The sequence below is a fragment of the Pyrus communis genome, chromosome 14, assembly GCF_963583255.1.
Source record: "Pyrus communis chromosome 14, drPyrComm1.1, whole genome shotgun sequence".
In the NCBI taxonomy this organism is placed as follows: domain Eukaryota; kingdom Viridiplantae; phylum Streptophyta; class Magnoliopsida; order Rosales; family Rosaceae; genus Pyrus; species Pyrus communis.
Window position 1 is genome coordinate 20260389 of NC_084816.1, and position 27870 is coordinate 20288258.

The 27870-nt window shown below is 35.0% G+C and overlaps 3 protein-coding genes and 1 non-coding gene across 4 annotated transcripts; 1 reads left to right on the plus strand and 3 right to left on the minus strand.

Annotated features, from left to right (window-relative positions):
• Nucleotides 1-277: 277 nt before the first annotated feature.
• On the minus strand, nucleotides 278-3335 carry LOC137716561 (peroxidase 47-like). The gene is made up of 4 exons (XM_068456015.1): nucleotides 2980-3335; nucleotides 1532-1720; nucleotides 1077-1239; nucleotides 278-842 (listed from the first exon to the last, which is right to left on the minus strand). Exons 1-4 carry the CDS (start codon nucleotides 3190-3192, stop codon nucleotides 460-462), a joined length of 948 nt encoding a protein of 315 aa, XP_068312116.1. The 5' UTR covers nucleotides 3193-3335; the 3' UTR covers nucleotides 278-459.
• A 4050-nt stretch (nucleotides 3336-7385) lies between these two features.
• On the minus strand, nucleotides 7386-9100 carry LOC137714536 (probable 2' cyclic ADP-D-ribose synthase BdTIR). Its single transcript, XM_068453730.1, has 2 exons — nucleotides 8613-9100; nucleotides 7386-7497 (listed from the first exon to the last, which is right to left on the minus strand). Exons 1-2 carry the CDS (start codon nucleotides 9098-9100, stop codon nucleotides 7386-7388), a joined length of 600 nt encoding a protein of 199 aa, XP_068309831.1.
• Nucleotides 9101-18641: 9541 nt separating this feature from the next.
• LOC137716660 (small nucleolar RNA Z107/R87) lies at nucleotides 18642-18735 on the minus strand. The gene has a single exon (XR_011065725.1). It is a non-coding gene; the product is annotated as a small nucleolar RNA Z107/R87 (small nucleolar RNA).
• A 2681-nt stretch (nucleotides 18736-21416) lies between these two features.
• On the plus strand, nucleotides 21417-27753 carry LOC137716369 (COP1-interacting protein 7-like). Its single transcript, XM_068455813.1, has 9 exons — nucleotides 21417-21986; nucleotides 22094-22276; nucleotides 22604-22716; nucleotides 23231-23262; nucleotides 23370-23422; nucleotides 23528-23680; nucleotides 23841-24109; nucleotides 24366-26026; nucleotides 26346-27753. The coding sequence occupies exons 1-9, from the start codon at nucleotides 21928-21930 to the stop codon at nucleotides 27360-27362; spliced, it is 3540 nt and encodes a 1179-aa protein (XP_068311914.1). The 5' UTR covers nucleotides 21417-21927; the 3' UTR covers nucleotides 27363-27753.
• Nucleotides 27754-27870: the final 117 nt, after the last annotated feature.

Here is a 27870-nt window from a genome sequence, read left to right on the forward strand (position 1 = left end):
AGTTTCCGGCACCACCACTCAATAGCTGCATGCTTTTATTGTGAAAAGCGTTGTATATCGTCCGTCAAGCTACTGACTTTCTATAGAGTGGAGATGGTACCAATATATATATATACACACACACACACACACACATACACACACACGTTTTATCATGGTCACACAAGAAATTACTTGTTCACATCTTGTTTTGTGTCACTTAGTTGATGATTGAGTTTTGTAATTAGTACTTTCGCCTTTACGCTAAATGCAATCTATATAACTATATAAGTACAAATTCTACAAAGAAACCATACAAGTTACAAGCTCAAAGGACCATATGATGTTATGTAAATTATTTACATATTATGTAACTTATCTACTAAATAATGACAGATATTGTTTTGCCCATCAATAATCCACAATGGACAAGAGATGCATGCTCAAGTCTCCCCACACAAAAGTCCTCTCGTCTCCTCCTTAGTTGATTTTGCGGCAGTCTTTTCTTACTTCTCCTTTCGAACCTTCCTTGACATCGAGGGTGCTCATTTTCACCATCGCCTGTTGAAAATCTAAGAAGAACATAGCTTGGTTGAAGGCATAACCCTTTACAATGTTTCTAGTTCTTGCACTGGCAAATAGGGTTTGATCAGAACTCAGGACTCCAGCCTTCCTTTGCAGTCCGTTGAAGTAGACATTATCAAAAATGTTTCTCGTTGCATCGAAGGGTTGCTCCGCGTTATCGCCTGCGCTGCATGTTTTGGCCAGTTGCTTTGCAAAGCCTGAATCTAAATTTGGATCCACAGTACCACTCAATCGGTTTTTGAATGAGGAGCACCTGGCTACTCCTAGTGTGTGAGCACCTACAAAGTACAAAAATATCAATGTAAGTATGCAAGCATTAAACTTAAAATGTTCTCTAATATGACAATCCGACCGTCAATTGGGTAGGAATTGAAGGACACAATTGAGAAAGTAACATTTTAAATAATCCAAAAAATAAAAAATAAGGGCACCAATTGACAGAATAACAGTAGAACATATCAAGAAAATAATGCCGAAATTTGTAGATTGTAAATTGCAGCAGATATGTGTACCAGATAAAGCAACCATTTCTTGCGCAGTAAATCCATGTTGCCCAAACATTGTGATGAGCTCAGAGGCATTCAGGGTGGGTGGAGGCAGATTTCTTGTGTCTTCTATTTTAGACCTACTTCCATCCTTTCTTCCTTTGGGTATGTCATATACCGGACCCCCAGCCTGTTGTTATAATGTCCCATTAAAACAAAACTTAGGTTGAATCATTTCTCAAAAGACAAATTAATAATAAAATGATAATAAAGGATGAACCAAAAATTTAATTTTCGAGTATGCATGAATAACATAGGGCAATTGATGAGTGAGAGAGGTGACTTCCTCACATCATTTTTCTTTCTCTATACACTTTTCTTTTAGTATTTGAATTGAATAAATCCAAAAAGAATCAAGAAACATTATAATAACAGTGTGTAAAAAAAGAAATAAACGTGCAAAAATAATTTCTCGAACTTACCGCAAAAACTGCATAAGTAGAAGCCATTGCAACTATGTCGGCGCAAGAGACAACACCAGGGCATTGTTCTTCAAGTTCCTCTTTTGCATCATCTATAACTTCATAGCCACGCAAGCTCAAATTTGCTGGGGAGTCCTTCTCAGCCTTGTTATCTTTTGTTGAATCCAGGAGAATTGACGCATCACATCCCTAATTATCCAATAGTTACGAAGCCAAAATTCTATTTTAATTAATAATTGAATATATGTAGTGATCGAATCCATAACAAAATTTCTTTAATTGAATACTTGACCATACACAAGGGAAGAATTTTTTTTTTATTTGGGTGGGTGTGTAACGTGTGATGATCTGCCGATTGGAAAGTGATCATATGTGAATGACAAGGGAAGGAGTGAAGATGTAACACAGCACTTATTACAAAACAAAAAAAAAAAAATGAGGGCCTTTTTTATAATCATTTTGGTTTCTAATTTTAACTAAAAGTAAAAGGAAAATGTATTATTAGCTACATTTCATGTGAATTTCATCTTATCCATTTTCTTCAATATATTTCCCAGTATCTCTAACAAAAAAACCACAAACTCAAAACAAAATCGTGTTAAACATCTTAAGATACTAAATAGAAGAACATATTTGAAAATATGGAACTTTAACGAAAAATTCCTGGTACTATTCACTTTAAGGAAAAACCATATTTTTACACTAAAAAGTTAATCTTGGTACTATTCACTTTACCCCTTATTTTGTCCTTATTGTTAAAACTCAAAGTTTTCAAACTTTTTTCATTAGTTTTCCTTGAAAATATTTGCTAAAAGCAACTGAAAACACAAACATGAAAGCAAGTACATATATGTATGCATTATTTTTATACCATGCAAACATATTTAATTGCAGAACAATATTTGGCTACTAAAAAATGAGTAGGAACTCATATTCAAAAAATTTCAAACTTGTTCGTTGTCAATTTATAGAATTTCGTGTTTATAATCAGTACCATTTATATTATAAATCAACCTATAAAGATTGTCTCTGCAAAAAAATCAATTAAAACTAAGGTCGTTTGGTCATCAAACTGTTTAAAAACAAATGAACGATATTGGTAAAAACATTATGAACCGTCTACATATTTACTACAATAGGTTGACTAAACGACCTTAGTTTTAATGATCTTTACAGTGTGATTCATAATATGAACGGTTCTGATCATAAACACAAAACTTTATGATTAAAACACTAAGAATTTTAAGTATAAATTTCTACTCATCTTTGAATAACCAAATATTGTTATCATGGTGATCTCGGCACACCAAGCCTATTGTTGTGCCTACCTATAATGAAAAAACTATTTCAAAAGATTTCAAATAATGAGAAAGGAGATATTTGTGTTGTGTCTTTAGAGAGAGAGAGAGAGAGAGAGAGAGAGAGAGAGAGAGAGAGAGAGAGAGTACCTCTATGAAGCAGTCATGGAAGTGCATTCTGATCAGACCTGCTGCTAAAGTTGGATCGGCGTGCAAGGCTCTGGTGACTGTATTTCTGACAATAAGTTCAGCCATCGGACAGCTCATAATGTAATAGCCCATACTCAAACCATTTGCTCGAAATGGGAAGCCACTAATCATTTGCATTAGTAGAAACACTACAAACTGCTTAGCAATAACCATCTTCGATGATTCTAAAGGGAAGATCTTGAATTCAAATAGCAGTGAGAGGTAGTAGTACTAACTAGCAAGATTATAATAGAAGGCTCAAGAAAAGAGGAGTAATTGTTAGAATAAAGAGTGAAGGTAAAGTGCTTTTATAATGATTAAACAAAAGTTGCCGGCCCAAACTTAAGGGAAAATGAAAAGTTGAAGACGACAATGGTTTATCATCAATTTTAATTAAATTATAAAAAATGTCATTATCATTATCTATTTATACCATTATTTGTATCATTTTTTTTTAATAGAAATAAGATCGACGTGTCTTGGTAGGCCTTACTTTTATTAGAAAGATGATACAAATAATAATATAAATCAATAATAAGTGTAGCACTACTTAAATTCTAATTTATAAGGAGGTATATGAAGTCAGGTGCAAATAAATAAGCACTCTGCTGGGAACTTTAACGAAAAGCTCCCGATACTATTCACTTTAACAAAAAACCACATTTTACACTAAAAAGTCAATTTTGGTATTATTCGCTTTACCATTTATTTTGTCATTCTCGTTAAAATTCAAAGTTTTCAAGTCATTTTCATTAATTTTTCTTTAATTTAACTTATATTTGCAAAGTTACCACCCCAATCTTAATTAGATGAAAAAGAAAAGTTGAAGATAGACAGTGGTTTATGATCAATTGTGCACCTAATGGTCAATACAATACAAAAAATTTAATATAATTAATGGATGCCAATTGGAAATAGTTCGACACGTAAATAATGCACCATGGGGCACTGAACCATATTGGAGCCAAATGATGCATGCAAGTACGTAGTTTCCACACTGAAATCGAAAGACGATTAAGATATCGATCACACAACAAATTGAAATGCGGTTAATTAATAATGATATCTAAAAACATATTAGATTAATCATAAGAGTTGCGTTGAGGTTTTGCATGGATATAATTGGATTAGTATAACTGAGTGGTGGGCACGGAAGTCAAATGACAAAACGAAAGTGGGGATAGTGAAGTGTATGCACTATTTATACCACAACCAGAAAAACATGTATAGGCATATATATATGTTGCTCAGCTGGCTTCCATTGCAAAGGAGCCTACCTACTCTCAGGGTCCATATCTTTTTGCGAGAAGTGGAGGGGAGACTTATTTGGCCAAAGAAGATATCAATTTATGCGTGCAGGTCAGCAGGCTAACATCAGTGTCATACATATGTTTAATTTCATTTGGTTGTGGTATCATATTCTATATGTACATGTGTGGAGATGGGGACATGCTTTTACTTCAAGGAAGTGATATGTGTTGGACACTTGAGGATATTTACAAATGGAAAACTGATCTCCCAAGATGCGAGGTTGCCTCCAAACAAATGTTAAGTATCCACATGTAGGCCTTCTGTCAGTAATAAATCCAGCCTAATCATCCTCAGTTATACCCTTCCTCATCAAGATTATAATGCTTAGTGAACAATAATCTCTTTCCAAGAGAAATGTTCAAAGTGAGCAAAGTTCAGGTGGCTCATTACTCGTAGTACAAAATATGAATTACAACAATCATATATGATCTTCAGTTCGTGACTTACTACAATTAAAATATAGTTAATATATGGTCAAGTAAGCAGTAAATAAGTTCCAAAAATTTGCTGGTATAGCTTTCTATTGGTGTTTGAGCCATAATAAAAATAAGATTTATGAGGACAAACTATTGTTATGTATGCAAAAACCGTACAACTCCGGCCTATCAACTTCGAAACCCAATTGAAATCTTACTACAGGGCTCAGATGACCACCTCACTTCATCCCAACCCGTCCAAGGGCTCGAACAAGATTTTTACCGAGGCGCGTCTGCCATAAAGACTCCAAGACTCGGGAATATCTCGCCTTTTTAAATGACGATGTACATGTCATCTGACACGCTGACATCACCACTGTGATCCTGGGAACCGCCACAAGACATAGCTAAAAGCTGTAAACATTAAGAAAGCTTCAATGAATATGTTATTGAGAATTACACAAAATGTAGAGGAAAAAGAGAGAGAGAGAAATGTATTGATTTCTTGACAATCTTGTTATGATTACAATTTCAGTTATATATTCTCACTTTCCTTAGCTGCTAATCTTCCACCTCCTTATCTCAACTATAATTCTAACAGCTTTTAACTACTTCTAACAGCTCATCTCTTTAATCTATTGACAAGTGTCATTTAGTTTGACCCTTGATCTTCTCTTCACTTGGATAGCTGTTTTCTTGTTCACTTGGATCCTTATAAAGGCCACTTAACCAAGAATTATAGTTTTTGTTAATGCCAAATGACCAATCTACCACTACTCCAACTCAATGATATGATCGAGGTTGCTCCTTCCTTATTGTCAAATACCTTTAAGCTCAAGACCTTCGTCAAATTCAATCTTTATGATGTACAAAACCTTGAGTGATTCTTTAATCAACCCAACTACTTTTCAACACAAACTCAATTACTTTTCAACAAAACCCCTTAACACTTCAGCTACAATCTTAAAGTCTTCTTTCTAAACAAACACATCCTACGATCCCTGAGATCTAAAATTTTCAGTTCTGTCACCCTATGGTATGATTTGGTTGACGTGTCATTCCAAGTGCCTTAATTCTCTCATAGGCGTGTGTTTTGTACTAAGTCCAATCTGATAGTAGTGTTCTCAGTAGACTCATGTAGATCTTACTAGAGTCTTACTGCTTTCTTTACATTTCAAGTCATGTAGCTCGACCCATCGACCTAATTTTACTTTTGAAAACATATGTAATCTCGACTTCAACATGATATGAGTACTTTGTGTTTTTCGCTTTAGTTTCTATCTCGCTTTCATTTACTTTTTAGGCAAGCATACACAAAGTTACACTGAATTTTAAGTCCTTGTTCACTCGAGATACGTAAAAAACTTAACCGAGTCAGCATCCCACTCGGAGCACTATCGTTGGGTATACGCGCAACTTTCACACCCATTCAAATGCAAACACTATATGTTGGCAGACTCCAGCTGGCACGGCTATTTTCTCTTTCTCCCGAGATTGAAGGCAACACTCGGGACAAATACGTGTTAAACATAGTCCAGACTTTGTTCGAATTTTGACACCAACAAATTTTTGGAACTTGATCAAGGTAATCGCTTAGCTTGTGATTTTGTATAATAGGTGTATGAACACATTTGCAGCAAACATTCATGTCTCACATAAAAAACTCTAAAACATACTTTGAAAATGAAAAATCACTTAAAATCATTGTCTGTAACAATCATATATCATCCATATACTGAATTAAGACGTACCTTTATTATTCTTATGCTTTAGAAAAGAAAAAAGCCATTGTCTAAGTCACTTTAAAAAAAATATTGTTAATTAATAAGGAGAGGGGGAGAATTCGAAACTGCAACATTAATATTTAAAGAGAAAAGAGTTTCGAATCTAGAATGCATAGGTAGAAACCAACACCCTAAACCACACTCTGTCTAGGTGACTATTTCAACCAGTACAGTTGCTTCTAATTGCTTACCATTTCCAATTCTTAGGATTTTTTTTCAGGGATGTATTCTTCCCATCGAATTTTTGCAAGGGTCAATCAAGGCAATAAGTCTAGCTAGAGGTAGAATTACATGAATGGTATTAATTTTGGCATATGCCATCTGGTGCCAGAAGTCTTCTAGTTAATATAAAGTCAACTTCATAGGCCGGCTTGGTAGTTGGTATATATGCCCCTTTTGCTGCTAACGTAGAAATGTATCTTTTTTGAATTCCTATTTGCCTTTAACATAACTCGATAAATTCATCCACATCCAACTGTACACTTCTTACCTTCTGTATAAATAATTACTACAATATACGCACCGATCAAAGAATTAAACTGATGAACAAATATTCAGAAATTATCATGAACAAAGATTGATTGTGTCACGGGCATTTATTTCTTATTGAAAAATTTGTAACACATACAAGTATACAACTAAAAAGAATGCAAAGTACAATTAAATGTCAATTAGCAAGCGCGTAGCTTCAGCTTTGGTGTCTGTTACCAAGAAATAAAGAATTAAACAATGTGGAAATAATAATTAAAATCGTTGTATACCATATTAACTTTATTGCAATATGAATTAACTAAAGTAATCAAGGATCATCAGTTCATGTTATGATGACAACTTCACTAATTAGCGTGAGTCGTAATTATAAACGGAATGGAGTTTTTGGACGCTGCATGGAACGCTTTTCGTTCTCAATCTCTATCAGGCTGTTGATTACAATATCTGCAGCAGTTGTTACAACATCTGCCATGTTCCTATAAAACCCAAAAGAAACCGCAAGTAAGGAAAGCTAGCAAGAAAATCAAAAGTGATTGACTGTTGAAGCATTTCCTGATGTACTTTTTCGTCTATACACTGTTGGCCTACCTATTACAGTGCTGCTGGCCTAATCTACATGTAAGTTGTCAATAGATGATCAGTTGTTTGATTACCAGTTCAGTTTAAGTTTTTAAAAACATAAAAACTGAAACCTAAAAGTCAATTTTGAAAACTTAAGAGCTGTTTGATACCCATTATATTTTTTGTTTTTTCAGTTTTAGCTTTCATTTTTTGTTAAATTGAAAACTTATTTGGCAACTATTTTTAGTTTTCAATTCTCAAAAGAAAAAAAAAAGGAAAAAAAAAACTAAAAAGCAAAAGTCAAATTTTGAAAACTCAATAAAGTAGCTTCACTTTTTTATTTTTAGTTTTCATTTTTTATCTAAAAGTTGAAAATAGTAACCAAACGAGTTTTGAGTTTCCAATTTTTTTTTTTTTAAAGGTGAAAACAAAAGCTAAAAAACTTGTTTGGTATCAACTTTCGAGGCCATTTGATAACCATTGTTTTCATTTTTTTGAAAACTGAAAACCTATTTGGAAACTACTTTCAATTTCCAGTTTAAAAAAAAAAATTGAAACAAAAAACATAAGGCCAAATATTGAAAATTCAATAAAGTAATTTTCACTTTTTTGTTTAACAGTTTTTTTTAAAATAAAAATTGAAAGTATTCGTACCAAATTGGTTTTTAGTTTTCAATTAAGAAAAAAGTGAAAATAAAAACTAAAAACGAGTTATCAAATGGCTCTTCAGTGAAAAATGAAAATGAAAATTCAAAAATTGAAAAAAAAATTTCTTGAGTTTTAATATTTGGTTTTCAATTTTCAATTTTTATTTGTTTGAAACTGAAAGTAAATAATAAATGAGTTTTCTATTTTGATGGAAAAAAAAAACTAAAAACTAAAGCAAAATGGTTATATGGACCTATGGGGCACAAATTAATTAATTTTTTTCAAAATATTATAAGTATTGCTGCTCTATATAAACCTAAAAGGAAAGAAAGGATATAGATTGACAAAAAATGAAAAAAGAACATAGATTCATCGATCTTACCCTTTTGACGAGCTGTATGTCAACCCTACGATGTTCCTAGCCTCTTCAAGAGCCAACCTAAAACTTTGTAGCTTCTCCGGCGGACATTGCCCATTGTCCACGACACAAAGCTGAGAGGGTTTAATGTCACAAAATATGGGAATGACCTTCTTATTGGACTCCATGATTAGGGCCAGTTCATGAAGGCAAAAGTAGGAGTCACAATAATTAGGTGAAAACACAGCAACACCAACCTTACAACCCCTTATTGCACCATCAATTTTATCAAACAGTTTATCTCCAGGTCTCATGGTCCTGTTATCTAAGAAAGGGCGCAAGTTGAGTAGAGAAAGATGGTCGTAAAGCAAAGAGACGATTGTTCTCTTCGTGTCGATTCCTCTATGGTTAAGAAACACGTCGCAAGATTTCGTAGCGCGTTCGGCCAACTGGGTTTGCTTTTGGTAGCTGAAAAGATTGTGTTTCAAGCTAATGGCTGCTGAACGGTGCATGGTTTTTTGTATGGAACCCTAGTTTTGTTCTTCTGCCTTGTTCTTTAATCAATTGTCTGTTGAATAATGAGACTTTTGGTGCATGCCAGATGTGCTTTGATTTGCACCGCTTTAAATAGAGCCTTGAAGCCTCCATTTTCCAAGTTAATTCTTTAGAATGGAATGTGTTACTGTTCAAAATTTGACGGTCCCATTTAAATTTTGGAAATAAACTAATGAAAACCCTTCAAACACGTTGAAGGTCCCTCTCTGTGTGAAGTTGCCTTTACTGTAATACACATATAACATGCATTGGGAAACCTATTAAAAGTTAATGTTCTCTTTTTTCCACCAAATTAATGTCGAGGTCCAAATATAATATAAAATGCACGTGGGAAACCTATTCAGCGAATTTCATTGTCAGTTCTTTCTTCTTTGAATTCCGCAGAAATTCAAAGTAAATTCTTGTTTGTATACTTCAATTAATATTAGTATTACTATAAAGGGAACAAACTAACATATTGGTTTATTGAAAGTCTTACAAACCATGAAAAGGGTTTCTTTGACTGTTTGAACGATATACTTGGTCGCAAATTATAATAAGGTCGCCTCCTACGCAAATATATTTAAATGCTAATAAGTTATTAATTCATTACAGCGATAATAACTTGTTTGGACCATTCTACAAAATTTCTCATAATCTAAATGCCTCATTGTTTATATATTATCACCGAAAGATCAGCCTTCAAAAGTTCATTGAAATCGGAAGCAATTTGATTATCTAACCATCACCTTGTAAGTGGATAATAGGGTCAATTCTGAGGGTGTACAAAAGGTGCTACCACATAGGGCCCTACCCTTGTTTTAGGAGGCCCCAAATTTTTTTTATATGTACACAGTTACATGTAAAGATATTATTGCATTACTCTTCCATGCTAGGTGTGGTTCTGCTCTGCTATATTTATTTTTATTTTTGCAAATTTTTATACTTATTAAGCGGATAAAATTTAAACATGAACATGCAAGCTGTTTTGAACCAAGGACCTTTGAAGATAGGAAACAATTCTCCAGTCACTCGAGCAAACTTATTTTTGGTGCAGTACTAACCTGTAATATTTCAATTTCTAACAAAATTGAAAAAATAAAAAATTCAAAAATAAAAAATGACAAACAAAATATAGCAGTTAAAAACGAAGGGCCTCCATCTAAATTTTACAAATAATCCATAATTTTTAGGTGGCGGATGAACACAATGTTATGAAATATTCAAAATAATAACGAAAGCACCAAAGGATTTCCGATTTGACTTATATTTTGAAAAAATAAATTATGAGAACCTAAATAATGAAAGGTTCCGTTCTTGTGATAACAATGTGGAGTGGGTCTAGACGAATGATTAGTAGTTTATATTATTTTAAGTTATTAATTGGTTAACGTCTTAGCTGTCACATCCCGACCCAGGTCCCCACCACATCCCGGGTTTGACTCCATCGTAGCACGAATTTGTCCGCTTTGGGCCCCGATCACACCCTCACGGTTTTGGTTCTGGGAGCTCACACGAGAACTTCCCAGTGGGTCACCCATCCTGGGAATGCTCTCGCCCAAACTCGCTTAACTTCAGAGTTCCAATGGAACCCGAAGCCAGTGAGTTCCCAAAAGGCCTCGTGCTAGGTAGAGATGAGAATATGCATATAAGGCTTACAGGATCCACTCCCCTAGGCGATGTGGGATGTCACAATCCACCCTTCTTAGGGGCCCGACGTCCTCGTCGACACACTTCCGGCCAGGGATTGGCTCTGATACCAAATTGTCACATTCCGGCCTGGGCCCCCACCACATCCAAGGCTCGACTCTACCGTAGCACAAATTTGTCTGCTTTGGGCCCCGATCACACCCTCACGGTTTTGTTTCTGGGAACTCACACGAGAGCATTCCCAGGAGGACGTCGGGCCCCTGAGGGGGGTGGATTGTGACATCCCACATCGCCCAGGGGAGTGGATCCTGTAAGCCTTATATGTATATTCTAATCTCTACCGTAGCACGAATTTGTCCACTTTGGGCCCCGATCACACCCTCACTGTTTTGTTTTGGGGAACTCACACGAGAACTTCCCAGTGGGTTACCCATCTTGGGAATGCTCTCTCCCGAACTCGCTTAACTTCGGAATTCCAACGGAACCTGAAGCCAGTGAGTTCCCAAAAGGCCTCGTGCTAGGTTGAGATAGGAATATACATATAAGGCTTACAGGATCCACTCCTCTGGATGATGTGGGATGTCACATTAGCACTCATGTGTGTATATTTCATCGTGTATAGGACCCCTTGGTCCCCTTCTTAGGAGGTATCTCTTTAGATGAATAGTTGGAATAGAATTATTGTTCAAGGCACTCCATGTTGAATTTTAACGATCCAAACCAACAAATTATTAGATCCCCATCTAAGTATCTTCCTTACAATAAAATTGAGATTAAATCCTTGAATGAGGTCCTTTAAATTAAACGGTTAGGTTCATTGGATTGCATTGATGGTTGGGGTCATATGCAATGGCAAAGTCATAACTTTATAACAATAGAGTCAAATTACATATGCTTGTAAAAATTTATCATATTTTCATTGATATTGTGCATGATGTCTTTTCCTATATTAGAAGCCTGTATTACACCAAAGGAATGACGGGAAAAAAAAAACGACTAATGTTGTTTGAACCAAAAAATGACCAATTTTGGGATTAAAACTCCTTACATTCGGAGCCCATTATTCTAAGTTGGTTTTCATGAACATTTGGGTGTTATAGCCTCATGGCTTTTCCATGACTATGGGAAAATTTGTCTTGGTGTGGTGAAAAATCATGTGGTTGTGTGAGGCATTCTTAATTGTAGTCTGCAAATGAAGATATTTTGATGAAGATGAGTGAAGGCTAGGGTTTGGTGGAGCGCAAATATATAGAAGAGCAAGGAGAAAAAGAAATAGACAATCAACCAAACAAACAAACAAATCTCCCAAAAACCAAAGGAGTAAACCTCTTCATTCAATGATTTCAATCAAGCAAAGCTTTCTCATCTCTTTCAAAGTCAAGGCTTCGTAATTTTACAAGTATTTCTCTTTACGAAAAACTATTGTAGTAACTTTGTTATATATTAGTGTCAATCTCTCTTTGAATCACCGTTGTCATTTTAATACAAGCATTTAACAAATTTCTTCTTCTGTTTGAGTCAACGCTTGAACTCCTAGTGTCGCTTTAACTCACCATTTACATATTGTGGTTTAATCTTTCTACATAAGGAAATTCCTTAGCATTTAAGGAAAAAAAGAATCTAAGTTGAGTTCTCCCACTCAATGGCACAATCTTTTAGTTAGAAGTCAAAAACGTGTAATACATTTCCATCACAAATACACCATCTAGTAGCGGCAACTAATACGCTCGCAATTTTCAAATTTCATGTTCATTTAAGTTCCCGACCTACATACAAGACCCATGAAAAATTTAAAGTCCAAATTTTAAAAACACATTAAGCATATATGCCATATAACCATAGTAAGGAGTATTGTAGGAGGACGTATGTACAAGAAGTTGACAATTTAAAACCACATAAAATGCAAAATAGGAGGAAAATAAGGAAATATAGTAATGTAAATACTTGCAAAGTTACAAAGTTAGGCATCAAACTCTTCTTCACCATATCCCTCCAAGACTCTCCGTGTCGGACTCAAACTCAACTTCTTCATCATCTCTTTCTTCTTCTTTCGTGTCATCATCTGATATAAAATCTTCTTCATGAAGTTCTCTTACTTCAACATTTTGAGAACTCCCCCAGGCTCTAGGGAACTACCTACCTCTAATGTCTCTCTAATTCCCGAACCAAACTCAAGTTCTTCATCACCACCCTCCACAATCCATCCTTGAATCATACTAGCTTCACTTGCAAGTAGTATGTCCACTTTCTTCTCTTTCTCTCTTTTCTTCTTGTTCATAATCCTTGCATTAAATTGGACATAGACTAAATTAGATAGGATTTTTTTTTTCTTTTTTAATTTCAAAAAAAAAAAAAAAAAAAAAAAATTGCGTAACCGCCTAGCCCCGCCTAGTCGCCGCCTAGAGCCTAGCCGATTTTTCCAACCAATTTGCAAGAAAACGCCTCGGGTCACAACCGCCTAGGTTATTTTTTAGAACACTAATCAGAATATACAAATGAATATTATTATGACTAGCTCATTCCCCCACCAATAGTGTATATAATATTATTTGTTAAACAATGATAATTTTTTTTGCCACAATTTAGTTAATAAAATAAACAAAATAAGATAAACACTCGCATTTATTAAAAATTGGTAAACAACTCGATTCTTTCCTTTGGCAGATAAGAAGTGTCACATCCCAATCTCGACTCTACCGTAGCATGGTATTTTCTGCTTTGGGCCCCGGTCACGCCCTCACAATTTTGTTTCTGGGAACTTACACGAGAACTTCCTAGTGGGTCACCCATCCTAGGATTGCTCTCGACCAAACTCGCTTAACTTCGGAGTTCTGATGAAATCCGAAGCCAGTGAGTTCCCAAAAGGCCTCATGCTATATGAGGTGGGCATGTACATATAAGGCACATCACCCCCTCTCCGTTGGTCGATGTGGGATGTTACAATCCATCCCCCTTAGAGGCCCAACATCCTCATCGACACACTCGCACCACACGGGAGAGTGGCTCTGATACCATTCTGTCACATTCCAGTCTCAACTCCGCCGTAGCATGATATTGTCCGTTTTAGGCCCCGACCACGCCATCACGGTTTTATTTTTAGGAACTCACACAAGAAGTTCCTAGTAGGTCACCCATCCTAGGATTGCTCTCTACCAAACTCGCTTAAATTCGGAGTTCCGATGGAATCCGAAGTTAGTAAGTTCTCAAAAGGCATCGTGCTATATGGAGGTGGGCATGTACATATAAGGCACATCACCCCCTCTCCGTTGGTCGATGTGGGATGTTACAAGAAGTGTAAATTATAATAATATTTGAAAGAAGACAAAGATAAGGAAAGGATTGTTGGAAAGAAAAAATTACTTACCAGGTTGGAACAAAGGAAGCAATATTGCATTAACAATTGTCATAATGGCTGAATGTAAACTTAATAACGGCTATGAAACTGATACTATGCAATAGTGAATTAGCTAATAACTTTCATTTACATACTAAATATTAGACATATACTTAACTAATTGAATGGAGAAAACGTTTTCTGTTGTAAATGAAAGAAAGCACCACACAATGATTTCAAGGATATAATTTTATAGTAAGAAACAACTTGAAATTGATATACAATGCATTAACCTTAAAAACAAAAAAAATAAAAAATAAAAAAAATGCATTAACCTTTTAATGCAACAACAAAATAATAAAGGCATAGCATTGATCATATTAGTCAAATTTGTATTTTGAAATACCCAATCAAAAAATTCGAAGAATGAGAACTACATCTTTTTATGATTTGTGAAGAAACAAAAAATAGACCAAAATAGATGATTAAAAGGTAAACAGAGTAAAAACCAAATAAAATAAAATATCGTAGCAGCATAAAAATAAAAAAAATAAAAAAAATTAAAGCATGGGAGGATCGATAAAATGCTACTGATCCCATCATGTATGGTTGGTAATAAATTATTGGTCCTTACATGGGGAAGTCAGTAGTGTAACTTATACCGATCCCTTCCATACTAAATTATTTTTTTTTTGGTTTTTTATTATTTGTGTTTTTTCCTTTTCATAACACCATATACTAATACATGCTCACACACAGTGTGTGTGAATTTATTTATTTTTTAAAATTGAAGGAGAGAGAAAGTGAGTGGGAGAGAACATGAGAGTGGAAATGAGGAGAGAGGGAGAGATTTTAATTTTTTTTTTTTTTAAATAGAGATGTTAAAATCACCTATAGGTGATGCTTAAACAAAAAATTGCAAAATTTTATTTTGTAAAATTACGTTTCTGTTTTTATCTTTTTTGTTGTGATAAAAAAACTAAATAGTCTTTTCACCATTATTTGGTTGACAAAGAGGGTTCTATTGATATATAGTTTAGATTATTATCTTTCCATTCCATAAAATGTACTTTTTGGTGAAAAATATATTTGAAAATTATTACTAGCACTCCAAAATCTTATTTTGTTCTCCAAACTTTATATAATTAGAAAGAAAAATACACTTGTAAGGAGTGTAGAATTAAATTTTTAAAGTACTAATAACAGTTTCCATACATTATAGTTCAAGTTTAAACACTCTAAGAACAACAATATAAAACCTAAAATAAAGTATTTAATTCTAAACAAACAAGTTCAAATACTTGTACACTAGACTCACCTCTAACTGTGGTTCCAAGGTTGGCACTCCTCGCCTGCTCACAATTGGTGGCTAGTGGGGTACGATATAAAATCAACTCACACATACTTCTCAGCCATCCCCGAGTCCCTCCACCAAGATAACATATTGAAATTTCTTATGGATTGCAACTTTGTTTTGAATTGTTGCATTGGGAACTGCTTGACGCTAAAAACAGGGGCCACGTTGAAGTACATTCAATCATGGAAATTGATTTTCTTTCAAAATTAAACCCGAATTTATTCGATGCTATTTTAATGCCTTCGAAATTATAGCTTCTATTTTTTTATCATTATTATTAAGAAAAACTAATTAAAATGATTTGAAAATTTTTTGTTTTAACAACAATGACAAAATAAAGGATAAAGTGAATAATACCAGGATTGACTTTTTAGGCTTAAAATGTGGTTTTTCATTAAAGTGAACAGTACGAGGAGTTTTTCGTTAAAGTTTCCAATTTTTAGCCCAAAGCATGAAAGTTTTTTTTTTTTTTTTTTTTTTTTTTTTTTTTTTTTTTTTTTTTTTTTAGTGAAAAATGATACTGTGTCATTTGAAAAAGTGAAAAATCTAAATGTAAAGATTAGTACAAATGTTGCTAGCACTCCCAATGACTGGAAACTGTGTAACAGTTTAGAAGCCAACATTTGAAAATCCTCAAAATATTATATCCTTTTTGCCGAATATTGGAAGTTCACCGTGAGTTGCAGTATCAGGCAGCAACAATTCTGAAGATTCTGCAAAAAGTTCAATAACAAGCAATCGAAAATCCTAAGATATTCGATTTTTCTCCGTTAACTCCTTACAGTCCATCATGAATCCCAACATTCGGCAAAAGTTAACCCGAAACTGAGTGTAATTTCAGTAGCTAACAACAGAAAATCCTCAAAATATTCTATTGCTTTCTAATTTCTAATTAATTGTTTTCGTTTTTGAAATCTTGTTACACAAGTTTGCAGTAATTAATTAATCAATCATTCTTCACTCTCAAGTCAAGTCCATTTAACTCGTCATGATATCAAATATCTCACACAATTAATTTTGAACTCAAATTAATGAAAATTTGTTAGGTTGTCAACAGTGCATTTGATTCAATTATTTAGATATGTCCGTGCTCATCATGCTCACATGTATATACAGCTAGGTCAATGATAGGATTTTTAGCACTTACATAAAAAAGGTTAAAATCACACAAAATACTTGTAAGAGTACAAAGATGTTGCAATATAGATGTTCATGCAAGGTCATTCTCCACAATGGCTATTTAAATAATTTATGTAAAACCAATTCCTAATTAACTACTTAAAACTAAAAATTGAAAAAAAAAAATTTTTAATTTGGGTAATATTAAAAACGAATTTTAATTAAAAACAAATAGTAAATTTGCCCAAGATTAATATGATAAAAGAAAAGAGTTTTTAAATACCAATTTATAAAAGCACTAGGGTTCTGCCATTACCATAACAATCCTATGTATTTTTTACCAATTACTTATGATCTACATATGCAATTTTGAAGGTTAGGTTTTCCTAATACATATTCTCCTCGTGATATTCAAGCAAAAACATATATCTAACATGCAATCTATCTGTGATATTCAGATCAAATATAAACATGCAAAACTCATTAAGTTCTGTGAAAACCCTCCGAAAAACCATGCAACCCCTAAGACGTGATATTCATCTTAAATGAAATTACAATTATTAACCACAATAAGCAAAACCCAATTCTCCTGTAATATTCCGACCGAATTGCATCGAATTACTTTTTTAAAGATCCTAATGGTGATCAAGGATTAAGACAGTTAGATGGTTTAAAACAGTGATCAATAATTCAAAGCATACATGCAACCAATCATAAGCAATTAAATAAAAATTACATATTTATGCTAAGGCTCAAGGTTTCATCCTAGCAAAACGGATTAGTTACGCATATTCATAATTAAAATCATAGAAAATATTATTATGAAGAAAAGGATTGAAAACACAGTAAAAGTCTAAAATTCTTCAAGAACCCTAGCCAATTTCCTATCTCCAAAGTCGCATCAAAGAAGAAGTAGAAAAACTAGAGCCGGCCAAAGACTTATATCGTTGTCCTAAACTCTACGATAATCCTAATAAAAGTCTTTGGCTCCAACTAGGAAACCAAATAATAATAAAATATACTAAAAGATAAAGTCCTAATTAAGCAAAGGAACTGTCCAATCACGTTTTAGCCTCAAATCTCCTCCAAATCCGGCCCATGACAACTTGTTTTAAAGATCGAAACATCTGAACACATCTCCAGAAGGGGCCGAATCCAAAAGAGGTATCTTGAGCTCCAAAACTCGCAATTAAGCCCAAAACGTCACTTTTCCAACACAACGCATTGCTTCTTTATTCTATCGCCAGAAAATAACTACTTCGTAGAAAAATCTAATATTTTGACACAATCAAGCTAAGCAACTCACAAACATCCTCCAACTACAATTACTCCAAAATTATCCATTTGATTACGTTTTACTCCAGAAGAAGTCGAAAGTCCTATATTGAAAATTCAATTCAAAGTATCAACATTCTTCTAAAATAATAACCAAAATAAACTAAGATTAGAGTAGAATATGTAATATAATATTGACTCATCAGTAAACCTTCAAAATAGTTCCACTTTTACATTATTTGGGATGACTTTGCTCCTAGTTTTTAATCACAAATTCAAGGCCGATGGAGCACAAGGTATCCAAAGTTTTGCGACACTCAGAAGAAACATATGGATAAGAAGGCAGTAGGAAATGAAAGTTTTGCTTGTCCTCTGGTGGTGGTGGTGGTTAAGATTTCATATCAATGCTTAATCATAAAAATACAAAATAAAGAGAAAGCAAATGGACCCAGAAATGTTACTGTTTACAAATGGGTGTTTGGTCATCACCATCATAGATAAAATGTCTTAATGCATCCAGCTAATGTAAGGTAGATTGTTGTTTCACAATAGGACGTTATGTCTAAAAATAGGACATAATATTGTATTTGCTTTATTCCCTAACATTTTATAAACTAGTGTTAGAAATAGAAAGGTTTATTCTATTAACACTTCATATATTGTTAATTAAATCCCACATATTTAATACATCCTATATTTACTTTTTCAATTAAAAATTATCTTAATACACCCCACATACTTTCTTCAAATCTTATAATACTCATTTTCAATTTTTATAAATTAAATTGACTTCAGATTAAAACCATAACATTCTCTAAAATGATAAGTCTACAATCCGGTCTGTTAAGCTTGAATTTCATTGGGTCATCATAGCCAATCTCCTTTTCTCTGTCTCTTTAAGCCTTTTGCTAACAAAAGGATTTCTGCTAAAAAATGGCAATTGGGAGGAACCTAACAGATCAAAAGTAAACCCAAGAAGATGAATAAGAACGGAAAAGGCGTTGATGGGTTGGCCCCCTATAAAATTGGGTGGTATGGAAAGCAAAAGCATGCTTAAATAATTACCGATGTCATTGAATAATTAAAACAATGACAAATATGAAATTTTACCTCATGTGAAGATTCCGAAATATTGGTATCATGTTCCATTCGTTAAATTTTTTCTCAATCAACGTGTTTATAGTTTCAATAGTAAAATTTTATTCAACAATGAAGTGGAGGGTGAGAGGGGTTTTGATAGTTGAAGAAGATAAATAATAAGTTAAAAGTAATTTGGGGTGTATTTAGAAATTTCTTATTTTCTTTAAACCTCATAGGGTAGAGATTGTCATTGCATAGTAGGTTACATAAGCCACTTAATATTAAATTTTAATGTGGGGTACATTCAACATTATGTAGGATGTTAATAAAAAAAGCCAAATAGAAATTGTTTTTAGCTGAGGATTACTTTTGCTTACTTTTCATGGCTGAAGTTTTACAATAAAACTAATCAATAATATAAAGAGTAACACACTCCTTATATGCCATGCAAGGACTATTTTTCCATCAACTTGAGATTCATTCACTACGTACTCTAAATGCCCAAAGACAATTCAACACTTGCCAAACAATTAAATGCACAAAGAAAAACAAAACCAAAATAAAACTTTGGAATTCGAAATGAGTAATGATATTCATACCATGTTTTTGTATCACATTTTCATACCACCTTACGTGGCATTTGATGTGGACAGCTACATCATTTGAATTAAACAGATTTTTAAATTTAGTTCATTATTTAATAAACTAATAATTAAGAAAAACTAGTTAATTAAATGATGATTGTGATATACGAGAAGTCTTTCTCCTTCTTTTCCTTGGGTTTTGCAAATTTTTCAAATGATATGATTGTCCACATCAGATGCCACCTAAGGTGGTATAGAAATGTGGTATAAAAACATGGTATGAATAGCATTATTGAGTTCCTTTGCAGAGTAATGGTATTCATATCATGTTTTTATATCACATTTCTATACCACCTTAGGTGTCATCTGATGTGAACAGCCACATCATTTGAAAAATTTCCAAAACCCAAGGAAATGAAGGAGAAATACTCCTTGTATATCACAATCATCATTTAATTAACTAATTTTTCTTAATTATTAGTTTATTAAATAATGAACTAAATTTAAAAATCTGATTAATTCAAATGATGTGGCTGTCCACATCAAATGTCATCTAAGGTGGTATGAAAATATGGTGCAAAAACATGGTAAGAATAACATTACTCTTCTTTACATCCAGTTACTCTTGGGACTTGGGATGCCATATACAACTTGGTGGGTACTCATAATTATTTTTGAAAATCATCAAGTGTGGCTTAAGTTTTGGAAGAAGCTAAACAAAATAATTAAAAAATGCATAACAGAAAGGTGAGTAGTGATCGTTGTGACTAATAAATTGTTGGGTGCTCTCTTTGTTAGCATGTAAAACCATAATTGAAATCCCGTTATTCCATCATCTTTTATAAAACTATTATTTGCATATATGATTTATGAAAATAATTTAGTATACTTTGTACAATATAAAATATCGAAATGAAATAAGGTTGATGGCTTATTAGGCAAAAGCATTAAATAATAATTGGAATGACACTTGGAAAAGCCAAATATTTCGATCTTTCATTTGGCCTTGCAATGTTCACATCATAAGCAGAAAACAAAGAACCCTTGAAACCTTTCATGCATACACAATGTTCAAATAATATTTTTTGTTAAGCCAATGTCTTTATGTGTTTTATGGTACAATCCAATCTCTCGTCTAACTTTGCTACAACGAAAATGAGATGAATGAGAGTCAATCCCGAATGTCATAACTGATTCATGAGGAGTGAAATTATTTAGAAAATGTGAAATTCCTTCATAACTTGATTCTGCTCGCTTTTTTTTTTTTTTTTTTCCTTCCATTCCATAGGGAAGCATTTTTATTTAGGAAAACTAATGAAAATATCTTGAAAATCTTGAGTTTTAAACAAAATAAATGGTAAAGTGAATAGTACCATGATTGACTTTTTAGTGTAAAAATGTGGTTTTTCGTTAAAATGAGCAGTACCGGGAGTTTTTCGTTAAAGTTTTCGTTTTATTTTGGAGTAGGATTTTCTCTCCTATTCTCATTTTCTTCCCTCCCCTCCACTCACACTTTGTTTTTACCTTATTGTCTCTATAAAAAAAATCAATATAAAATATTGACATGATTTATTCGTAATCGTTCAAGTAAAAGGGAAGGTAAGGAAGGGGAGAGAATAAGATTAGCTAACATTATCCAATAGGCACTGGTCCTTGAGGAGAGGAAGTAGCTTTTTTGCGGTTGGTGCTTGACGGTGTGATGATTCCTTGTCCACTCCCTCACTCTATTTCGTTTCAAGATCTGTAATATTAGCAGTAAAGCAAAACCAACTATAGCATTTTCCTCACACTTTTCTCACATATATATTATCACGTATCCAGCATGAGAGTGTTGACCCTAAAAAGGGTACAAACAGAGAGAGAGAGAGAGAGAGAGAGAGAGAGAGAGAGAGAGAGAGAGAGAGAGAGAGAGAGGTAGAGAGAGGACCCCTTCTTTCTCTTTGTTTTCTTAAATACGGATCTCTTCGAAAACAAGCTTGCAGAAGAGAGAAAGCAATTCTGACAATCTAACGCTACCATGATGTGGATTGTGGGGGAGTGGAGTGGGTTTAAGAAAGATCGAACACCTTAGATTCATCTCTCTCTCTCTCTCTCTCTCTCTCTCGTGAAAACAATGTGGGGTGTGTGTGTGAGAGAGAGAGAGACGTAAGATAGATACGTTCCCGTCGGTATAGTCACGTGGGATCCACTTTCACGTATAGTCTAAAAGTGCTTCTTTCTCCTCTCCAACCCTCTGAAAAAATATTGCCCCATGTGCTCAGCTTCATCACCGTCTGCTGGCACTCTCTCTCTCTCTCTAAGTTTCATTTGCACACCCCCAATCAAACAAAACGTATCCATTCCCATGTCCACCAAGCTCACATTTTAATCGCCTTTCTCCCTCTCTCTCTCTCTCTCTCTAACACAATGGACTCCAGAACTCGCCTTGACCATGTTCTCTTTCAACTCACTCCAACCAGGACAAGGTACATAAAAGACCCAATCTTTCGTGTAGTTTGATGTTGTTTCATGCAATGAAACAGTTTACATTCTCTGGGTTTCTGCTAAAGGTTAGTTTTTTGTGTGTTAAAAGATGTGAACTGGTGATATTTGCTGCTGGTGGTGGTGCAAACGAGAAATTGGCTTCAGGGCTTCTAGAACCATTTCTTGGTCACTTGAAATGCGCCAAGGATCAGATTTCCAAAGGAGGGTACTCCATCATTCTTCGTCCTTCGGACTCCGGTGCCTCCTGGTTCACCAAAGCCACTTTGCAGAGGTAATTTTGTAAAAATGTATGTGTTTTTCTAATTATCTAGCATAATTGAGCGATAATTTCCTAAATTTGATCACCAAGTTTGGATCTGGGTTTGTGATAAATTCGAATGAAGAATTGGTTTAATTATATAATAAACACTTATATTTGTAATTGAGATGACCAAAGTGGTAACATTGAAGTTGGAGAGTTCAGGTGGCTTTTAGATTTGATGTAATCGTGTAAAGTTCTGATCTTTAGGACGTTATGTCTTGCGGATGAAGCGCGAAATAGTTTTCATTGTTGACAGATTGAGTAATTGGTGTGATGTTATTTGTGTGAATGCAACAGGTTTGTGAAATTTGTTAGCACGCCAGAAGTTCTTGAGAGATTTATGACTATTGAGAGGGAGATTTTGCAAATTGAGAATTCAATTCAATCGAGTGAACTAGCTGAATCAGAAGGTGCATTTCGGAGATCCTTCTTATTATTTACTATGTTATTGTATGTTCTTCAATTCATTTACCTGCTGATTACATTTACTGAATCTACAGCATTCTCAATTTGTTGAATTATTCTAGCATCAAAATCAATGATTAAACACTATTTTCTATCATGGGAAAGATTGCGAGTTCTTGCTCTTTAGGATACTAACGGTGATGTGCTGCATGAGCAATAGTGTTTTAGGAAAATCTTCCCCAGATACTAGGGATTGTATGTCCTTAAAGATAACAAAATATCGACTCTTGTTGAACCCTTAAGCATGCTTTAATCTCTCCGGTAAGGCTGCTCCGCTGTGACATAGAGGTCGTAAGTAGAAATAGGACAAATCGTCTCACAGGAGTAAGCATCTGATCCAACCCGGACCGTGCAATGGTGGGAGGCTTGTGCATGGGCACCCTTTGTCCTTGTCAGTTTAACGGCTACAGTTGAGAAAATTTGTCTTCTAACTTTTGGTTTCTCAAATGTCGACCGCAGATGGGAATCAAAATAAGTCAACTGCAATCAAGGTATGCATCATTCGGCAATTGTATATGTGTAAAAGTACCGATTTGTTTCCTTTTGGAGCTCTTGCAATTATAATGAACCGTTTTGTTGTGTTGTGATGGTGTTTTAGTCAAACAGTGAATCCAATGGAGCCCTTGATGCTGTGCCAGAAGAAAATTCCAAGTAAGTAATCTGGAATTTCAAAAGTTCATATGTGATTATTATACTTCTTGGTTAGAACAAATTGCATTTTCATGCATTGATTATTCAGCTTTTGGTGTTGAACAGGATTCGTCTTCAACGTGTTTTGGAAACCCGGAAGGTAGTACTATGCAAAGAGCAAGCGATGGCTTATGCTCGTGCTTTAGTTGCTGGATTTGAACTGGACTACATAGACGATCTTATTTCTTTTGCTGATACTTTTGGAGCTACACGTTTAAGGTATGAAATGTTGACTTGACTGACCTGTTACCGATTTCCACAAGTTTTTTGAAGGCTTTTATCCTCATTCCAAAATTAATGCGATCCAATTCTATTTTTCTTTTCTCGAAACTGTTTTTCTCCATTTCTCTCATTTGGAGGTTCGGCGTTTTATTTTCAGGGAGGCGTGCATTAATTTCATAAATCTATACAAGCAAAAGAACGAAGATAGACTTTGGATGGAAGAAATAGCAGCAATGCAGGCACTCGCTCAGCCACAACTGCCGTACTTGGGAACATCAGGAATAATTCTTGCCGGAGAAGATAACGACCCCCATCAGAATCTCATGATAAATGTTAACCAAAGTATTCTCTCTGTTGGGAAGAATAGCTCATTAGACACATCAGCGTCGGAGTCAACAAGTCATGGAAGTCTGGACGCGAACCAAGGTATGGTTAAACACCCATGAGTCTTTCCCGTTTCTGCCTATAATTTGGCTGTGATCTACGCTGCCCAAAAACTTCTGTTGCAACTTTATATTAGATAACTCATCCATGACATGGTTTAAAAATCACAATCTACGGATATTTCAATGATCATCTTCTTTTTCATTTCACATCTGAACAATCTTAGAGAGAAGTCAATAATATTAATAGAAGGAAAGAAACTCAGCTTCCATCTCCAACGTCTTCTTGTCTTGTGCAGATAATAGCTTGCCAACATCGGTTAAGATGTCATCAATGGATGGGAAGGCACAAGTACCAAACCCATGGCCAAACCAGCCTCCTCAGTACATGCACAATTTCCAAGGTCCTGTGTATCCACAAGTGCACCCGTATCAAGGTTACCTTTTTCCTGGTATGCAGGTTCCGCCATATTATCCAGGGAATATGAAATGGCCTCCGAATGGGGAAGAATCTGGCCCTATTTTTGATCAGGAATCTGATGGACGGAGGAATCGTAAATCTCATAGGAATAAAAAGAAACATTCTCATGAAAAAGTACTAGAAACTTCAGACCAAGATGGATCCGGTGACAACACTGGCTCCAGTTATGAGAGTGAATCTGATGATCAGATGCATAAGCAAAGGCATGGGAGAAAGTCCTCGAGAAGGGTGGTTATCCGAAATATCAATTACATAACCTCTAAGAGGGATGAAGAAACAGGAAGTACGTCTGAGGGAAATTCATCCGACGAGGATGGATTTGTTGATGGCAAATCCATTAAACAGCAGGTAGAGGAAGCTGTTGGGTCATTTGAGAAGAAACATAAATCAACCTCACGTCGTCATAAAAAACAAGGTGGAGGCAAGTTCCGTGGTGCTGTGGATGATTCAAATAGTGGTGTTGCATGTACTTATGAGGGAGAAAAACAAAATGAAAACTGGAATGCTTTCCAAGACCTTCTCATGAGGGACAAGGATGAAAGTTCGTTTGCTATAGAACCACACAATGTACAGATTGAGGAGGAATATTTTTCAAGTAAGAACTCTGGTGAAGGACAAGTGACTAAGCAACGAGCAGATTCAAGTGAATTTTTTGTGGTGACAGAGAGGGATTCAATTAATGAGAGTAAACCACGTGTCCAATACTTCGAAGGTGATAAGAATGTTGGCCGGATTACCAAGAAAGAAGATAGCACATATGAGGATGTATTATTTTCACGGAGAACTGAAGAATCCGGGAACAAATCCCGTGATACTTTATCTGATTGTGTCAATGAATCGTACATAACCAAATGTTCTAAAGAAGGGGATTGGTTCATGAACAAACAAACAGATATATCAGCAAATAGGGATGTCAATAATGATCAGAAATTGTTTGATGGTGTTGATGCAATTCATGCGGAGAGAAATAAGAGAGATGTTCTAGGGGATGACTCTTTCATGGTTCAAGACCGATCACTAGTTGATCAATCTGATTCTCAGTTCAGGACAGATATAAGCTTCGTCCCAGAGATCAATGGAGCTACTCAAGACGAATACGGCATGCAAGAAACTTCAAATGATAAACCTGAAGCGTATAGTGTTCATGAACCAGATGACCTTTACATGATGCTTGACCGTGGATCAGCTATGGAGCATGCTATGGCACCATGGACTCCTCAAATGGATTATGAAACTATTGCTTCATCATTTGAAGCTACTAAGAAGAATCCTGGCACTGAAGCAAGTGATTCCGATGAAGTTAAGCAGCCTTCTGATAGTAAGGGAAGGAATGATAAAAATAGTGGAATTCCTGGACAAAAAGCCAGGTCTAAAGTTGTAAATGGATCTTTGGCGAAAAGCAAGTCTGATGTTATGTCAAGAAGCAAGAAACCTGCTCCTGCAAGCAAAAGCACAGTCCACAAGAGCAAATCTGAAATGGTATGTACTGAAAGAAACTCCCTTTGTAAGGTTTTCTAAGATAGTTTTAAAGAGTTTGTAGTCATATCACTGGCTGTATCTGATATTTACTATTTCTTTAAAAGATTTTTCGCCCCTTTTCCCGTCAATTTATTAGAAACTTATTATTTGGTGGCTTCGTTATGCAGTTGAACTTTCTGTTATGTGTGTTATGTGTTTCCCAAATCAAATGGCTTAGATGTCTTGAGACTTGATTTTTGTTCATTGCTACTAACACTCTCCCTCTCCCTTCCGTTTCCTTTTTGCTGGTTCATTGACTTTCTTTTCCAATATTTATTAGGAAAAAGAGCGGAGAAAGAGAATGGAGGAGTTACTGATTCAACGCCAGAAGAGAATTGCTGAAAGGAGTGGTTCTAATACAGCAATATCTAAGAAGGCCCCAATGGACAATAAAACTACCAAAATCTCCATGACTAACTCGAAGAATGAGACTAAGAAATCAGATAAGCCTGTCATGCGGAATTCCACCATTGAACGCCTTGCAACCGCACGAGTAACTGAAAAGTTAACTCCAACTTTGCCAAGTGCTGGCCAACCCAAAACACAGAACATCAAGGCAAATGGTGTGGTTGCAAGTGCCTCATCACAGAAGGTAGCTGCTGCAGTGAATAAGAAACCCACTCCAAACAAAGCCAAACCCTTGGGTGCAAAAGAGGACCTGAAGAAATCAAATCAATTAATTTCATCTGACTCTAATGTCCAGGAAAAGGTTTGCATAGAATCCACAGAAGCACTGCCGGTTAAGTCAGCAGCTGCGGTTGTAACTCAATCCACCCGTTCCATCAATCATTTGGAAGAGAAAAAAGAAATCCATGGTACATCTTCAGTTGAAAAGAATGAGGGAAATTTGATGTTACAAAGAGAGGCCTTGGAGAACGGTAGCTGCAACGGGTATTCTCCCAATTTGGTTTCATCTGTACCTTTTGAAGAGAAGGCTCAAAAACTGAATCAGTTTACAGGTGATGTTGAAGAGTTGCCTAAAGAATTTCCAGTTCTAAGTGAAGACAAGAGAAATTATATCCCGGAAATGAGTGTATCTCCTCCTATTCTGGGATCACCTAAGAAAGCTTTGATTGTTTCAGCTGTGAACAATGAAGAAACTGGTGCAAAAACTAAGAATTTACCAATTTCTGAGATCTCTGAGATAGAAATCTCTACTCCACCAAGTGATGAAACACTCGCGGAACTCCACTCCAGGAGGAAGTGGAACAGCGATGAGAACTCTCCTAAAGCTGCCAAAGGGTTTAAGAAGCTTTTATTGTTTGGGCGGAAGAGCCGAAACACTCCTGTCAATTGATATTTGTGGAACTAAGATAATTCATTGCTCGTAGCTTTTGTTTCCAGCCTGTCATAATACTTTTCCATTGGTTTTTTGGGTTGTTCGTGTCCAAAAGGGTTGGACCGACCAATTGAATTGCTTGATAATGCAGCTGATGCATTCTTTATGGCTGTCAAATGCAATAGCCTCACCGCTCTCGTATCCAATAAGGCTTCCGGGTGTTGCTGCCACACAAGGAGAGCACTGTAAGTTATGTATTTTTTTTTTGTATATCCTAGGAAGGTAGAAAGATAGCCATCTGTTTATTTGATATAGCTTGTGCATTTGAATTGATAGACAATACGAGCTATTTTCTGCATCTCTTGTAATATTCTCTTATATCAAATCTGTTTGTTTGTGTAAGAACAGACATCTTTGCACCTTTGTTAATCAGCAAGTATATAATGTTTGTGATGTCACTGATCCACACAGGCTGAATTTGCCGATCTACTAGTTTAGAATAGCCGTTCAATTGGTCTTGGAGTAA

What these genes read in the sequence shown, in the direction of transcription:
- LOC137716561 (XM_068456015.1), bottom strand. Translation starts at nt 3,192, where the DNA reads ATGGTTATTGCTAAGCAGTTTGTAGTGTTTCTACTAATGCAAATGATT. An exon ending in TCCATGACTGCTTCATAGAG is followed by an intron (nt 1,721 to 2,979) that starts GTACTCTCTCTC and finishes TTGGATAATTAG; the next exon opens with GGATGTGATGCGTCAATTCT. An exon ending in AGAAATGGTTGCTTTATCTG is followed by an intron (nt 843 to 1,076) that starts GTACACATATCT and finishes TGTACTTTGTAG; the next exon opens with GTGCTCACACACTAGGAGTA.
- LOC137714536 (XM_068453730.1), bottom strand. Translation starts at nt 9,100, where the DNA reads ATGCACCGTTCAGCAGCCATTAGCTTGAAACACAATCTTTTCAGCTAC. An exon ending in ACATACAGCTCGTCAAAAGG is followed by an intron (nt 7,498 to 8,612) that starts GTAAGATCGATG and finishes TGGGTTTTATAG; the next exon opens with GAACATGGCAGATGTTGTAA.
- LOC137716369 (XM_068455813.1), top strand. Translation starts at nt 21,928, where the DNA reads ATGGACTCCAGAACTCGCCTTGACCATGTTCTCTTTCAACTCACTCCA. An exon ending in TTTGGAGCTACACGTTTAAG is followed by an intron (nt 23,681 to 23,840) that starts GTATGAAATGTT and finishes TTTTATTTTCAG; the next exon opens with GGAGGCGTGCATTAATTTCA. An exon ending in AAGTCTGGACGCGAACCAAG is followed by an intron (nt 24,110 to 24,365) that starts GTATGGTTAAAC and finishes TGTCTTGTGCAG; the next exon opens with ATAATAGCTTGCCAACATCG.